The sequence below is a fragment of the Cebus imitator genome, unplaced genomic scaffold (assembly GCF_001604975.1).
Source record: "Cebus imitator isolate Cc_AM_T3 unplaced genomic scaffold, Cebus_imitator-1.0 Scaffold28, whole genome shotgun sequence".
NCBI classification, from domain to species: domain Eukaryota; kingdom Metazoa; phylum Chordata; class Mammalia; order Primates; family Cebidae; genus Cebus; species Cebus imitator.
Genome location: NW_016107343.1, coordinates 5,144,079 through 5,159,211, shown reverse-complemented (window position 1 = coordinate 5,159,211; position 15,133 = coordinate 5,144,079). Strand labels below are relative to the sequence as shown.

Sequence of the window (15,133 nt, the reverse complement as noted above, 5' to 3'; positions counted from 1 at the left end):
AGACACAGAGATTCAGGGAGCCAAACCCAGCCTGTGGCAAAACCAAGTCTGGAAACTGATCTCTGGAGAACCTCGAACCCTCCACAAAGCTCCCAGGCTTCTCACTGCCCCCCATGGAGGCCGTCTTCATGTGGACCCCTCTCCCAGGCCTGTCTAGTGGCCCCACTGCCCCAAGCAGCCCCCAGAACTCCCCTCCTCTGCGAGCCCCTTGGCACCCGGCTGTATCAGCACAGGAGCCAGCCCCCACAATCCTGCACCCAAACCTCTCCGTTACTCCCTCATTCACCCTCCCTCCACCCAAGAAGGGCCCCGGCTCCACGGGCCTGCCCTACCCTCTAACGTACTTGGGCACTTGGTTCCTTTAAATCTGAGCCTGGCGATCTCTCAGACACCAGATGCATCTGCCCACCCAGCATACCCTGGGCACCTGTGGCCTGTGCCTTCTGTGATGCTGCTGACCCGGTCCTCCACCGCCACCTTTGGGACACTCCGTCCTCTCCTCTTTGCCTGTGCCTGTTGACCCTGGAGTTGGTCACTGCCCTGTCAGTCTGCATTCCCTCCTGTGGCCTCATCATGCCTGCTGACTCCCAGACCTGCGTCTTTGGCCCAGACAGCTCTCTGGTGCTCCAGAACACGCACCCACCTGTGGTCTAGCTACAGCTGTGGCTGCATGTGGACTCAGCATGAGATGAAGCCATGCAGTCCTTCCTGCCAAGCCTGCCCCTCCTCCAGTGTGCCCTGTCCCCATGAGGGTGCCATCACTCACCTAGGTGGCCCAGCCAGAATCCTGGGAGCCATCCTCCCCTCCCCCCTCTCTTCCTGCAAACCAGACAGACCGCAAGTTTTGTCAGCTCTTGCCCTGAGCCCCTCACCTGCCCACCACCGCATATCACCTCCAGCCTGCATTCTGGCCACCATTCCGTCACAGTCTGTGTCCTCCCGGACCCCTTCTGCAAGCAGCCAGGATGCATCTGAAATCGATGAGGACACCATTTTTTTGGGGGGGGGGGACAGAATCTCACTCTGTCACACAGCCTGGAGTGCAGTGGCATGATTTTGGCTCACTGCAACCTCCGCCTCTTGGGTTCCAGCAATTCTCCCACCTCATCCTCCCGAGTAGCTGGGATTACAGGCACCTGCCCTCATGCCCAGCTAATTTTTGTATTTTTAGTAGAGACGAGGTTTCACCATGTTGACCAGGCTGGTCTTGAACTCCTGACCTCATGAACCACCCGCCTCAGCCATCTAAAGTGCTGGGATTACAGGCGTGAGCCACCTCACCCGGCCAACACCACTTCTTATAAGCCTCTGGCAGAGGCTTCCAAAGAGGAAGTTCAACCTCCTGGCCCTGCCAAAAAAGCCCCCGAAATTTTATTCCTGCCTGTCCCCCTGGATTCAAGCTTTGGTTACCCCAAGAGTACCTGCAAACCCTCACACCTGCCATGAATTTCAGATCTCCATGTCTCTGCTCAATGCTGCTCCCTCTTCCTGACATGCGTTTCTTTCCCTGCTTATAAAGTCTTTCTTAGCCTTCAAGTCAGAAGCTCCAATTCCAGATGGTTTTCCGGCCATCACCTTTACCGCCCACGTATGGAGCAGCATGCATCCCCCAGCCTCGCGCCGCTGGGCGTCCTCCTGCCTGCACCTACCACAGCATTTTGCCCCTGTTATAATTTATCCTTAAGTATCTGTCTCCCTCTTGGATGGTGATCCACTTGAGGACAGGGAAGAAATCATAGTCACTTTTCGAATCCTCAGAGCCTCATGCAATACCTGACCATAGCTGATATTTCATCAGTGTTTCTTGAGTCAGTGTCCCCCCGCTAAAAGCCTCTGACACCCACCCCTTACCGAAAGCCCAAGGTGGTGGTCAGATTGGGGAGGGAGAATTCAACTGTAAATCCAGGGGGCCCTGAGGAAGGGGGTCAGGACATTGTGCAGGGGTAGAAGTGGCGTGGCCCTCACCCTCTCCTCCCTGTAGCCCCAGCAAAGATCATCTCCTTTGGGGGCACCGTGACAACACCTTGGATGAAAGATGTTCGGCTGCCTTGCAATTCGGTGGGAGATCCAGCCCCCGCTGTGAAGTGGACCAAGGACAGGTGTGTGTCGGGACCTTGCAGGGAAGGGGTGGCCGCAGACAGGGGTGTGGTAGAAGAGCCGTGAGGAGGAGAGTCTGGGCCTCCTTCCTGCTGACCCGGTTGCCTCTGGGTCCCGTGGAGGCCCGGCAGGATATACTGCTACTGCTCTCTCAAGCAGGCCTGGCCTCCCAGCTCCCCTCTTAGGAGCCAAGGACCTCCCTTCCCTGGGTGGCCAAAGAGGCCGGGTTACCTGATACCCCCAGAGAGTGCTGAGCAAAGCCCCAAGAACCCAGAGTCCCCTGGCGAGCCTCCTTCCACGCCCAGCTGTCTTTGTCACACACGGGGGGAGGGCTTCAGGACAAGTGGGTGCTTGCCATGACCCACCTGCCCCATGCTCACCCTGGCAGTGAAGACTCGGCCATCCCAGTGTCCATGGATGGACACCGGCTCATCCACACCAACGGCACGCTGCTACTGCGTGCAGTAAAGGCTGAGGACTCCGGCTACTACACCTGCACGGCCACCAACACTGGGGGCTTCGACACCATCATTGTCAACCTTCTGGTGCAAGGTGAGGCTCTGTGATGCAGGCGGTCCCGGGTGGGGACAGGGATGGAGAAAAGGTAGGAATTCCATCACGTGAGAGGGTCATCAAATGGAAGAAGATAAACCGAGAGAGAGACCTTTGGTGGAGGAGAGGTGCACGTGGAAGGGGAGGCAGGAGAGCTGGGGAGTGACAGTGAGGGTGTGGGAGAGCCAGCACCTTCCCGCCATGGGGGGGCCCCATATGCCATCATCGGGGTCCACCCTTGTGCTGAGGAGTGGTGGTTTTCCCCTCACAGTTCCCCCGGACCAGCCCCGCCTCACTGTCTCCAAAACCTCAGCTTCGTCCATCACCCTGACCTGGATTCCAGGTGACAATGGGGGCAGCTCCATTCGAGGTGAGGAGGGGTCTGGATGAGGCGGGGAGACAGGGGAAGGAATTCTGGGCCCGGGGCGGGGAAAGGGCTTCACCCACTTATGCCATTTGTCTCCAAATGGCAGAAATGATCTGGGGGCTGAGTGACCCACAAGGGAGTGACTCAAGGGCCGAGGGAGCTGCAGTGGCCCCATCATCTGGGATTTAGTACGCCCGCCCCCCATTGCCACTCGTGACTGTGTGACCCTGGAGTAGCCTGTTTCCCTCTCTGATTCTGGTCTCCCAATCTGTCAAAGTAGACAAATGGACTAGATCAGTGCTTCCCAAGCGTGAGTGTGCATCTGCATCACCAAGGGGCCTTGTAACCACGCAGTTCTGACTCAGCGCTCTGGGCTGGGCTGAGGACCTGCCTTTCTAACGCACTCCAAGTGCTGCTGAGCTGCTGCTCATGGGACCACGTGTGGAGTAGTGAGGGTCCAGACAGGACCCCTTGTGAGCCTCACAACTCTGCCTCTCCACCTGGGCCACTAACCCCTAACACTAGAGCCAAAGTGACAGCAGTTAAACCCACTCAGCGGCTGGACCCAAAGCCCTTACAGCGTTTTGTTGATTGGTTTAATATTGAGAGTTGACTGGGCCGGTCCTTCCAATTTTGCATCTGAGGAGTATATGCCCCTTCCAATGAGCAAACACCTCACTCTGATCCCTGCCTGGAGGCTGGGCTTCTGCTGCCCTGCCCTGCCCCCACCTGAACCAGGCCTACCCTCCGCAGGCTTCGTGCTGCAGTACTCGGTGGACAACAGTGAGGAGTGGAAGGACCTGTTCATCAGCTCCAGTGAACGCTCCTTCAAGCTGGATAGCCTCAAGTGTGGCACGTGGTACAAGGTGAAGCTGGCAGCCAAGAACAGCGTGGGCTCTGGGCGCATCAGCGAGATCATCGAGGCCAAGACCCACGGGAGGGGTGAGGCTGAGCCGCCAGGGCAGGGAAGGAGCGATGGGCCCGGGGAGGGTGGATAGAGGGGCCAGGTGTGGGGTGGAAGGTGGCTGGGTGAGGAAGGAGCGGCCCAGGGATGCAGGGAGACTGAAGGGAGGAGCCTCGGCCTCCTTTCCACCACCACGGCGTCCTGATGGATCCCATTAGGGAAAACTAGTCCCACTTCCTCACCAGGTGACCGAGGGTGGCACTCCTCTGCCTCTTCCCATCTCCCTTCCTCCTCTGCTGGGGCCTCTCTCTAGGCCCTGCCCTTTCCTCCCTCTCCTCCCATCCCTCCTCTTCCTCCTCTGCTCCCTGGGGCTTCCCCACCCCATCTGTGACAAACATGTATTCTCCTGGAGCCACTGCCATCCCAGCTCCCCAGGGAAATCCTCCGGCCCAGCCCAGTCCTGCCTCCCCGCCAGTCTCTCTAACCTTTCTCTCTCCCTCCGGCCCTCCAGAGCCCTCCTTCAGCAGAGACCAACACCTCTTCACCCACATCAACTCCACGCATGCTCGGCTTAACCTGCAGGGCTGGAACAATGGGGGCTGCCCTATCACAGCCATCGTGCTGGAGTACCGGCCCAAGGGGACCTGGGCCTGGCAGGGCCTCCGCGCCAACAGCTCCGGGGAGGTGTTTCTGACCGAACTGCGAGAGGCCACATGGTACGAGCTGCGCATGAGGGCTTGCAACAGCGCCGGCTGCGGCAACGAGACGGCCCAGTTCGCCACCCTGGACTACGACGGCAGTGAGTCACAGGGGTGGGAGGGATGGTACAGAGGCTGAAGCAGGGTGGTGCCAAGGAAGTGGGCAGAGTGGCAGACACATAAAGAGACAGACTAATAGAAAAACAGGCAGGAAAGCAGGCGGGGGATATGCAGGCCCGCAGGTGAAGGAGCTGGCAGAGGGAACAGCAGGTTGGTTGCAGCCAGGTAAGTGGGCAAATGCACCAGTGGCCACTACAGATGGACAGACACATAGGTCAGTAATACCAAAGATGGAGAGTCTTTGAAGCTGCAGTCCTCAGTCACTGTGCATTGTTTCAGGGAGATAAAGATGGAGGTATCAGTGTGGTTGAGGTCCTGCCCTCTAAGAACTTTCTGCTGATATGGAATATTAGCCAGGAGGGGACAGCGTATGCTGCAGTCACAAATACCAAAACCTGGTGGCTTAACCCAGTACTGATTTGTTTCTTGCTCTCTTGGAGTCCTTCAAAAGTTGAGTGGCCACCATCTTTTAGCTGCGCCATCTTGAACATGGAGCCTCCAGGATCCATAGAAAAGGCCTACTAAGGCACACTACAAGTTCCTCACTGCCTTGGCCAGCAGGTGGCGTCTGCCACTTAGGGATACATATACACATACACATGCACACATACACATACACACATCCACTGAAGGAACGTGCAAGGCTGAATTCATAGAAGCTCATTGTCACAAGTCTACCTATGTGTTAAGGAAACCGAATAAAAACAGTATCAGAAGGGGATGGACTCAAACAAGGAAGGCTTCATGAAGGAGGTGACATTTAAGCAAAGCTCTGAAATAGGCAAGGATCAGGGCTTGGCAGAGGGTTATGTCAGCAGGACAGCTTGTCATGCTTCCCTGCAGGAGCCCCAGGTTAGCAGATATGGCCCACAGGAGGGATGGGCAGGGAGAGAATGTAGGGTTTGTAGTGGTTTTTGTCCACATCTGAGGAAGAGAACCTAGAGTCCACCACCCTCACTTCTCTCTGCTGTGCTTCACCCTTTGTTTCCCCCAACCCCAGCTGGATGTGAGAATTTAAGCCCATCGATCCACTCTCTAGGAGTGAGCACTGAACTCCAACAGGCAAGAGACTAACTCCAGGATACTTCAAGCTAATTCTACAACAGTACCAGGAAGTCGTTAATATAATGCAATGTAAAAACCACACAACTGTTCATGGCTGTCCTGATAGGACCAGAATTTGGGGAGCAGAGGGAAGGCCAGAGCTCTGTGCCAGGAGGTAGAGGTCAGCCCAAGGGCAACAAGAGAGGGCAGAAGTCTACCCCACCCATGAGATGCTCTGCACAGCACCTGGCTCATAAGGGACATCTAACTCTACTCTTTGCCCTCGTTCAGGCACCATTCCACCCATCAAGTCTGCTCAAGGTGAAGGGGATGATGTGAAGAAGCTGTTTACCATTGGCTGCCCCGTCATCCTGGCCACACTAGGGGTGGCACTGCTCTTCATTGTACGCAAGAAGAGGAAGGAGAAGCGGCTGAAGCGACTCCGAGGTGGGGGAGCTTCCTATGGGCCCTCCAGGAAGGGGTGTTGGCTCTTGGCCACACTGGCTCCACTTCATTGGCTCACAGCACCATCTGGATAATGGAGAGTGCCTGTGTCCCCTTGAAGGAGGAGCGGCCACTCAAACTTTCTGAAACCTCTTTAGTTCAGAAGGTTTCATTCACCACTTCCTCCTCTATGCCCCCAAGACTTTGTGCCTGCCCCAATCGGGACTAATGTTTAGAGGTACACTGGTAAAGTCATGTTGGTTGTTAAATATTTAAACATTTCCATGTTGGTTGGTAAACAGATGTTGCTCCTTTCCACACTGGATGCTCCATCCCCTCTCTCAGGATCCCTGCAACTTTCCTAGGACCCATCCACTAAAGAATAGACCTGCAGGTAGTCTCTAGGAACATGCTCAGTTCTGACTGGACAGTTTCTGCACCATGTCAGGTGTTAAATATTTTGAATATTATCCCCTTTTTCCATTACCTGATGCCACAGTCTACTGTGAATGGGTCTGATTTGCCTCAATTTTCCCACAGCCTCATACAGTGTCTGGAACCTACTAGTTGCTTCATAAATGTACATTCATTTATTTGGAAAATTTTTATTGAGTCTGCTTCATCATAGATACTGTCAGACTACAGAGACCAATAAAGAAGGGCCAAGTCATACTCTTACAGAATTTATCATCTAATGTGAAAAGCCAGGAGACAATAGTAGCACAGAAGAGAGAATGACTAATGCTCCCTATCGTGTTCAGGAATTGGGTAAATGGATTAATAGATGGTTCCATGGATGGTTGATGATTGGATGGATGGATGGATGGATGGATGGATGGATGGATTGGGTGGATGGTTGAATGACCGGATGGGTAGGTGGTTATATGGTTGGATGGTTGAATGGATCACTGAATAAATGGTTGGATGGAAGGATGTATAGATGGAAGGATGGTTGGATAGCTGAATAGATGACTGGGTGTAGGGATGGTTGAATAAAAGGTTGAATGAATAGATGGGTGGATGGACGGATAAATGGATGAATTGTGGAATGCTAGATAATGGATGATTATGTGAAGAGTTGACTAGATGGGTAGATGATTGAATGGAGCTTGGATGGATGAATACTTTGATAGATTGATGGATGACAAGATGGATAGATGGCTGGATGGAAAAATAGTTGGAATTGTGGGATGATTGGGTGAATGGCTAAAGGAGTGGTTGGATGGAAGGTTTAATATATAAATATAAGAAAGATTGAATTGATGTTGAATGCATGGGTGGATGGTTGAATGGTTTACTGGTTGAATCAATGGGTGGATGGATGGACAGATGGATGGTTGAATAGGTGGATGATGAATTAATGATTGGTTGGATGGGTGAATGGATAATAGATGGCACATGGTTAGATGGATGGATGGATGGATAGATCAACGGATGGATGAATGGATAGCTAGACAGTTGGATGGTTGGATGCACACATACAGCATCCATCCTGGGATTCATTCATCCATCCATCTTGGGATTCGTTCTGACAGCTCATTCTCAGGTATCAGGTGTCTAATGGATTAACTAGGCTCTTTAATTCTTCTCTCTTCCAAATTTGTAACCTGAGAGTTCTGATCCTATTCAAGGCTCCTCTGAGACAAAGCAGGGGCCCCAAAATCTATCCATGGACTTTTTGGGGACAGATGCCCCAGAGGAGGAAGTGAAGCCTCTTGGTTGATGTGAGAGTTTAATCATCTGGGGCTTCCCATTGACCACCTCTACTCCATCCTCCACTCTCGCCTCTCCCCAAGATATAGCCGAGGAGAGACCCTCCACTGATATCCATTTTCAGCCTGTTATGGTGTCGTGTTTAAGTAGAGTCAATTCATGAAGCAGACGGGGCACTTGCTATGCCCCCTGTGCTTTGGGAAGAATCTCCCTATTAGATAAAATCTGAGGAAAAGAAAACAGACTTGAGCCAAATCCTGAATTGGGGGCAGTGAAACTGCATCATGTTTTGGGCTGTTTTATAGGTCCTTACATTTCTCCTTCTGCTTCTTAGGAGACCAGCCCTGGCCCCATTTTAAGGAATTCTCCACTTTGTTTCCCATGCCTCTCCCATTATCCTCCTGTTCAAACTTCATTCTCACCCAGCCCTCCTCTTCCTCTACTGTTTTGCAGATGCAAAGAGTTTGGCAGAAATGTTGATAAGGTGGGTATCACCAAGCTGCTTCCTTTCTCCTACCTTCTCCCTTCTCCCCTGCAAAGGATGGAGGAGCCTCCCTCTGAATTCCCAGAATAGGAGAGAGGCTTCTTAGATCCCACTGTCCTGCAAAGCCCCCTCCCCCAACCCCTTATGGCTGCTGAGCCACCCACCTCCAGTCTTTCTCCCCACAGCAAGAACAATCGAAGCTTTGACACCCCTGTGAAAGGGCCACCCCAGGGCCCACGGCTACATATTGACATCCCCAGGGTCCAGCTGCTCATTGAGGACAAAGAGGGCATCAAGCAGCTGGGTGAGTGACGGGTGCCATGAGCTCCCTGTCCTGCTGGGTGTGTTTCCCCAGGCTACAACCCACGGAAGTCCAACACCAGCCCTCATAGCAGTGCCCAGGGTTCTAGCAGTAGCCCTATCAACCACAACAACCTTAGAACTCACTGTGGCTTCATTCAAGGGCTAAATTTCCTCCTCTGTTGAACAGAGGGAATTGCTGGCCTTTCTGTGACTTAATGTTGGATAAAGCCTGGGCGTGAGGGGTTATGTCTGTTATCCCAGCACTCTGGGAGGCCAAAGAGGGAGGACCACTTGAGACCAGAAGTTCAAGACCAGCCTGGGCAACATGGTGAGACCCCATTTCTAAAAAAAAAAAAAAAAAAAAAAAAATTAGCCAGGCATGGTGATGCACACCTGTAGTCCCAGCTACTCAGGAGGCTGAGGTAGGAGGATAGCTTGAGCCCGGGAGATTGAGGCTGCAGTGAGCTATGATCACAATTAAGCCTGGGCAACAGAGTGAGACCCTGTCTCAAAAAAACTAACAAACAAATCCACAAACCAAAAACACATCGGATAAATACAAAGAGAAATTCAGTCACATCCAACAGAGCTTTAAAAAAAAAATTGTAAAGGACTCCTGGTAATTGTCCTTCTTTCCCCAGGAGATGACAAGGCCACCATCCCTGTGACAGATGCTGAGTTCAGCCAAGCTGTCAACCCACAGAGCTTCTGTACTGGCGTCTCCTTGCACCACCCAGCCCTCATCCAGAGCACAGGACCCCTCATCGACATGTCTGACATCCGGCCAGGAACCAGTATGCATTATCCCCAGGGAATCAGCCCTCTTCTCACCCAGGGTGGCCTGGCATAGCAAGACACAGAGGTGGTGTTTTCTAAGAGGAAGGAGGGAGCATCATGGGATAGAATGGAAAAACGGAAAGCACTGGAATTAGCATCTGGAAGCCTTGATTGCAGATTTACTAACTGTGATCTTGGGCATATCACTAGCTTTATCTCTCTGGGCCTGTTTCCTTACCTAGAAATTTTGAGAGTATTGGGTATTCCAAGGGCTTTTCTATCTCTCGCAATGTGTATCTGGACATAGGATAGAACACATCAAGGACTGTGGGGAATGAAGTCAGGAGGCAGCAGGAGAGGACATCACATTCTCCTGCAGGGGAAGGAAAAGCCAGGGTGGGTGAGGAGAATGCCTTCTACTGCCCCCACACTTGACTCGGCTGCTCTTCTCTGGGGACGGCGATGTGGTTAGGAAAGGCAACATTCCCAAGGGAGCTTCTGTGCCTACATCTGCCTCTTCCCTTCCACCCCACTGCCCTTTCTGGTAAGTACCAGTTGCCTAAGCCTGGGTGCTTTTGGTTGGAGGGTGCGATTTCTTGCTTCTGTCTGTGCAGATCCAGTGTCCAGGAAGAATGTGAAGTCAGCACACAGTACCCGGAACCGGTACTCAAGCCAGTGGACCCTGACCAAGTGCCAGGCCTCCACGCCCGCCCGCACCCTCACCTCCGACTGGCGCACTGTGGGCTCCCAGCATGGTGTCACTGTCACTGAGAGTGACAGCTACAGCGCCAGCCTGTCCCAGGACACAGGTGTGCCTAGGGTCCTGCTGGCATCCTGAACACCTCCCCCTAGTTCCCCATCATTCACCTTCACCTTCTATTCTTCCCAGCTTCTACCCGCCAGCTCAGGGGACCCAAGGCACAAGCCAGTTTCATGTCTAGCTGGTCACTGACCCACTGTGTGGCTGGAACAAAAACACTTGACCTCACTGAGCTCTACTTGGTCAAGGAGTTAATTTTGCTTTCCCAAAAATTGTCAGCGAAAATGGACACATGATGTTCATTGGAGAAAGGGCTGAATATTCCAGGAGATGGTTTCTTATTTTCAAGAATGAAAGTTCTGCCCTTCATGAGCCAAAGATCCTACTTCTGCCACCTTCACAGGATCTTCTCAGCCTGGTCCCCTCCATGGCCAGAATTCCAGATGGCTGATGGGGTTACAGCAGGGAAAGTGCTCAGTCAGTCTCACTTACACCCTTCTCCCCATAACCCACTCCTTCCCTCTTAACTTCCCAGACAAAGGAAGGAACAGCATGGTGTCCACGGAGAGTGCCTCTTCCACTTATGAGGAGCTGGCCCGGGCCTACGAGCATGCCAAGCTGGAGGAGCAGCTGCAGCACGCCAAGTTTGAGATCACCGAGTGCTTCATCTCTGACAGTTCCTCCGACCAGATGACCACAGGCACCAATGAGAACGCCGACAGCATGACATCCATGAGCACACCCTCAGAGCCTGGCATCTGCCGCTTCACCGCCTCACCACCCAAGCCCCAGGATGCTGACCGGGGCAAAAACGTGGCTGTGCCCATCCCTCACCGGGCCAACAAGAGTAAGTGCTCAGACCACCTCCCAGGCTGTGCCCCCCGCCCCCAGCCCCCAGCCCCATAAGCCCTGGCTAGATCTAGTCCTACCAGCACTGGGATCCTGCCAGCCCAGCTTGGCTCCTTGGCAGTGCAGGGTGGTACCAACAGCAAGGACTTGGGAGCAGGCAGATCGGGGCCCACATCCTGGTTCAACCTCTTCATATGTCTGTGGCCTTAAGCTTCTCATTTGTAAGATGCCAATGATAGTATCAACTTTGCGTTGTCATAATGGGCATTAGAAATTATATACACGGCCAGCTTGTCATAGGGTTCATTCATTAAGTAGTGATCATCTCCCTAATCTGAAGCTGTGCCAGGACGTAAACAGATCCCTTCGGGATCAGTTGCCCTCTGGTCTCAATGCTGTTTGAATTTAATCCGGACCCAAACGAACAGTCCTGGCAGCTCTGCCCACCATGGTCATACCTCTTGGTAGGCAGTGACCTGGCCTAGCTGGGAATTACCTGACCCCAGCAGCCTGGCCAGAGCATATGTCCTTAGAGGCTGGCAGGGCAGGGCTAAGATCGCCAGGGGGAGTCCATCAGCAGATGCTGGGGTCACAGCATGCAAAGCCCAGACTGTCAAACCATGCGGTCTGGTCTGCTTAGCACTGGCCATGCCAACTGAGGCAGGGGGCGGGTTTTCTGGGTCATCGAGAGAAGAGTCTTTGGAGACTGTGGCCCTGAATGACACCCCCATCCCTTCTAGCTGTGCAAATTTAGACAAATGATTTAATCTCTCTGAACCTTAGTTTCCTCACTTGTAAAGTACAGACAGGTATTAACCCATCCTGGGGGCTGTCATCCAGATTCAATAAAAAAATCTGAGGAAAGTGCCTGGCCAAGCTCCCCAGGGAAAGAGGCTCATTTACAGGTGGGGTCCCCACAGAGCACGGGGGTCAGGAGGCAGAGGTCTTAGAAGCATGTCACACAGAGGCAGTTTAAGAAATTAGGAACTCAGCTGGGCACAGTGGCTCACTCCTGTAATCTCAGCACTTTGAGAGGCCAAGGCTGGCAGATCACCTGAGGTCAGGGGTTTGAGACCAGCCTGGCCAACATGGCAAAACCCCGTCTGTACTTAAAAATACAAAAATTAGCTGGGCATAGTGGCACATGCCTATAATCCCAGCTACTCAGGAGGCTGAGGCAGGGGAATCACTTGAACCCGGGAGGCGGAGATTGCAGTGAGATGAGATTGCGCCACTGCACTCCAGCCTGGGTGAGAGAGACTCCAAATCAAAAAAAAAAAAAAAAAAAAGAAATTGGGAACTTTCTACCTGGAGAAGAGAGGGCCAAGGGCAGGAGAGAGGAGGACACATAGTTGACTTCAAACATCTAGAAGGCTGCCATGAAAAAGTGGGGGAGGCCTTTCTCTGTGAGAACTCAGAGGACAGAACCAGGCTCCATGGTGAGGAGGCAACAGGAAATGATATCCATTTCCTCCTCAGGGTAAAGAAAAGCTTTCCACCAGCCCGAGCTGTTAGGACGTCCTTGTGCTTAGCAGTGAGCTCTCCACTAGCAGAAGCTGAGCAGCCTGTAGGGACGCTGAACAGCAAGTGTGCATGTATTGGGCAACTATTACCTGCACCAGCCACTGTGGCAAAGCACTTTACCTACTGCATCTCATTCGTGCCTCATGACAATCCTGTGGGGAACAAGGTCACCCCCATTTCACAGATACGGAAACGAAGGCTCAGAAACGTGGAGTACCCGACCTTTCCTCTCCTCTATTGCCCCTCCAGTGGCACGACCCCTGTGCCAGGTCAGAGAGAAGATTCGGGGCAGGTGATGGGGTGGGGATTGAATGAGCTGCTTCCAGAGGCCTCTGCCTCTCACATCCTCTGCCTCTGTGATTCCAGGTGACTACTGTAACCTGCCGCTGTATGCCAAGTCGGAGGCCTTCTTTCGAAAGGCAGATGGACGTGAGCCCTGCCCTGTGGTCCCACCCCGAGAGGCCTCCATCCGGAACCTGGGCCGAACCTACCACACCCAGGCTCGCCACCTGACCCTGGACCCTGCCAGCAAGCCCTTGGGCCTCCCGCACCCAGGGGCCCCCGCTGCCGCCTCCACAGCCACCTTACCTCAGAGGACTCTGGCCATGCCAGCACCCCCAGCCGGCACAGCCCCCCCAGCCCCCGGCCCCACCCCTGCTGAGCCCCCCACCGCCCCCAGCACTGCCCCTCCAGCCCCCAGCACCGAGCCTCCACGAGGCGGGGGCCCACACACCAAAATGGGGGGCTCCAGAGACTCGCTTCTCGAGATGAGCACGTCGGGGGTAGGGAGGTCTCAGAAGCAGGGGGCCGGGGCCTACTCCAAATCCTACACCCTGGTGTAGGGCCAGCAGGAAGAGCAGCCCACGCCTGGACCGCGCGCCGCAGCCCCACACACCAGCTCGGCTGTTTTTCTGCATTATTTATATTCAACTGACAGACAAAAACCAACCAACGACAAAACACAAACCCCCAATCATGAACGCCTGTACATAGAACTCTTTTGTACAAATGAAACTATTTTCTTCTTCTTCTCCATGAAGCCAGGGCACAAAGAATTTGACAGTACAAGTCAAATCCCCCACCCCACAAAATATGTGTGGAGATATATATACATATATAGACAGATAGGAACACGTCGGCAAGCTATATATCTATATATTTCTCTCACCCTATTTTGAAACAGAGGCACAAAGACTCAGCAATTTTTTTTCCCTCCTCCTCACCCTCCCCCTCAAACTAGGTGGTTTTGACAAAGACCAAAATCCCAGCTCAGAGACACTGCATGCGATTTTACTGTTCCAAGAAAACCAGGAGTTGCTTCCATTTGCAGATGCTTATGTGTTCATACCTTTTTCTATGAAAAAAGACCCAGCGCCGTGTGCAATAAAGGTTATGTTTCTATGTGGTGGCTTTTTTCCCATCTGGCAAGGGCCAGTGGGGAGGTAGGAGAGACCCCTGTCCCCTGTCCCAGGCTGTCTGTCACTCATCGAAAAACTTTGTGAGAAGCCCAAGCTTTGGCTCAGGGCTTTAAGATTTTTAAAGGCTTGCAATTAGCTGAGGTGCCTCCTCTTCTGTTCTCAGGGCTGAACTGGGCCCTCAAGGGGAACCAGCATGGTGGCTTCGTGCAAACTCCTAAACCCCTCTGAGCCACAGTGTCCTTCCCTGTAAACGGAGGGAAGCTTGTAACAGATGGAATGGGGCAACCTTGGCTCACCAAGCGCTGGGGAGCCTGGGATAGCAGAGAGGCTGCCTACTGGCTTCTATCCTCCAAGAGAGTGCAGAGTAGCCCGGGGGGCCTGGACTATCCAAAACCGCTAGCCAACAGTTGTGGGCAAAGTGCCTATGTATTGGGAGTGGGGAAGAAGAAATTATAGCTGGGGTACCAGGCCAGGACCTAACATTCTGGACTGTTAGGGCCAGGTGAGGTCAGAGGGAGGAGACAAGTCATGGGAGGTCAGAGGGGTAAGAGAAGCTCATGGAGGAGAGGGAATGGAGCTCAGCCAAAGAGAACCAGGTCAGCACACCAGGTGCCTCACCTGGCGTCCGAGGAGTCAGCAACTAGCTGATTGCCAAGCAAAAGAAAAGGTGTCCCCAAGGAGGAGCAGGTAAAATGCCATGGGTGTGCAGAGGCCCAGCTTCTGATGAGAGGGTCCAGAGGGCATCACAGCAGGTGGCAGGTGAGATAGACCTCCAGGGACTCCAAGGTTTGGAGAGGCAGAAGCAGTGACTGGCCCTGGGGTGAAAAGGAAGTGCACCTAAGCAGTGTGCGGGGGCTCCTGAGTTGAGCACTGCAATTGAGGCTGAGTGTGGATCAGGAATCTGAAAAGTGAGTCTGGGACCCGCCGCTCCTCAGTAGCTGAGAGGAGGAACTGGGAAGGGCTGGAGACGGAGCCAGGAGCTTGTGCATGCGGGCAGCACCTATCAGCCTGGGCCCAGTCAGGCCCCACCTGGAATGCCTGACCTTTCATAGAAGCATCTTCCGAATAGCAACTCATCC

General features: G+C 53.4%; 1 protein-coding gene across 3 annotated transcripts in view; it reads left to right on the top strand.

Annotated features, from left to right (window-relative positions):
- Positions 1 to 15,133, top strand: part of DSCAML1 (DS cell adhesion molecule like 1) — a 369,108-nt gene that overhangs the window by 350,638 nt on the left and 3,337 nt on the right. For 2 of the 3 annotated variants that reach the window (XM_017523379.1, XM_037736681.1), the window contains exons 22-33: positions 1,982 to 2,099; positions 2,486 to 2,649; positions 2,921 to 3,019; positions 3,770 to 3,958; positions 4,432 to 4,719; positions 6,074 to 6,229; positions 8,393 to 8,423; positions 8,609 to 8,727; positions 9,368 to 9,520; positions 10,118 to 10,312; positions 10,799 to 11,110; positions 13,003 to 14,037. In XM_017523379.1, coding sequence (XP_017378868.1) covers positions 1,982 to 2,099; positions 2,486 to 2,649; positions 2,921 to 3,019; positions 3,770 to 3,958; positions 4,432 to 4,719; positions 6,074 to 6,229; positions 8,393 to 8,423; positions 8,609 to 8,727; positions 9,368 to 9,520; positions 10,118 to 10,312; positions 10,799 to 11,110; positions 13,003 to 13,478 — 2,300 coding nt within the window. In that variant the 3' untranslated portion in view covers positions 13,479 to 14,037. Of the gene's footprint in view, positions 1 to 1,981; positions 2,100 to 2,485; positions 2,650 to 2,920; positions 3,020 to 3,769; positions 3,959 to 4,431; positions 4,720 to 6,073; positions 6,230 to 8,392; positions 8,424 to 8,608; positions 8,728 to 9,367; positions 9,521 to 10,117; positions 10,313 to 10,798; positions 11,111 to 13,002; positions 14,038 to 15,133 lie in introns of those variants that run through there. The other variant, XR_005199219.1, reaches the window with a different exon arrangement.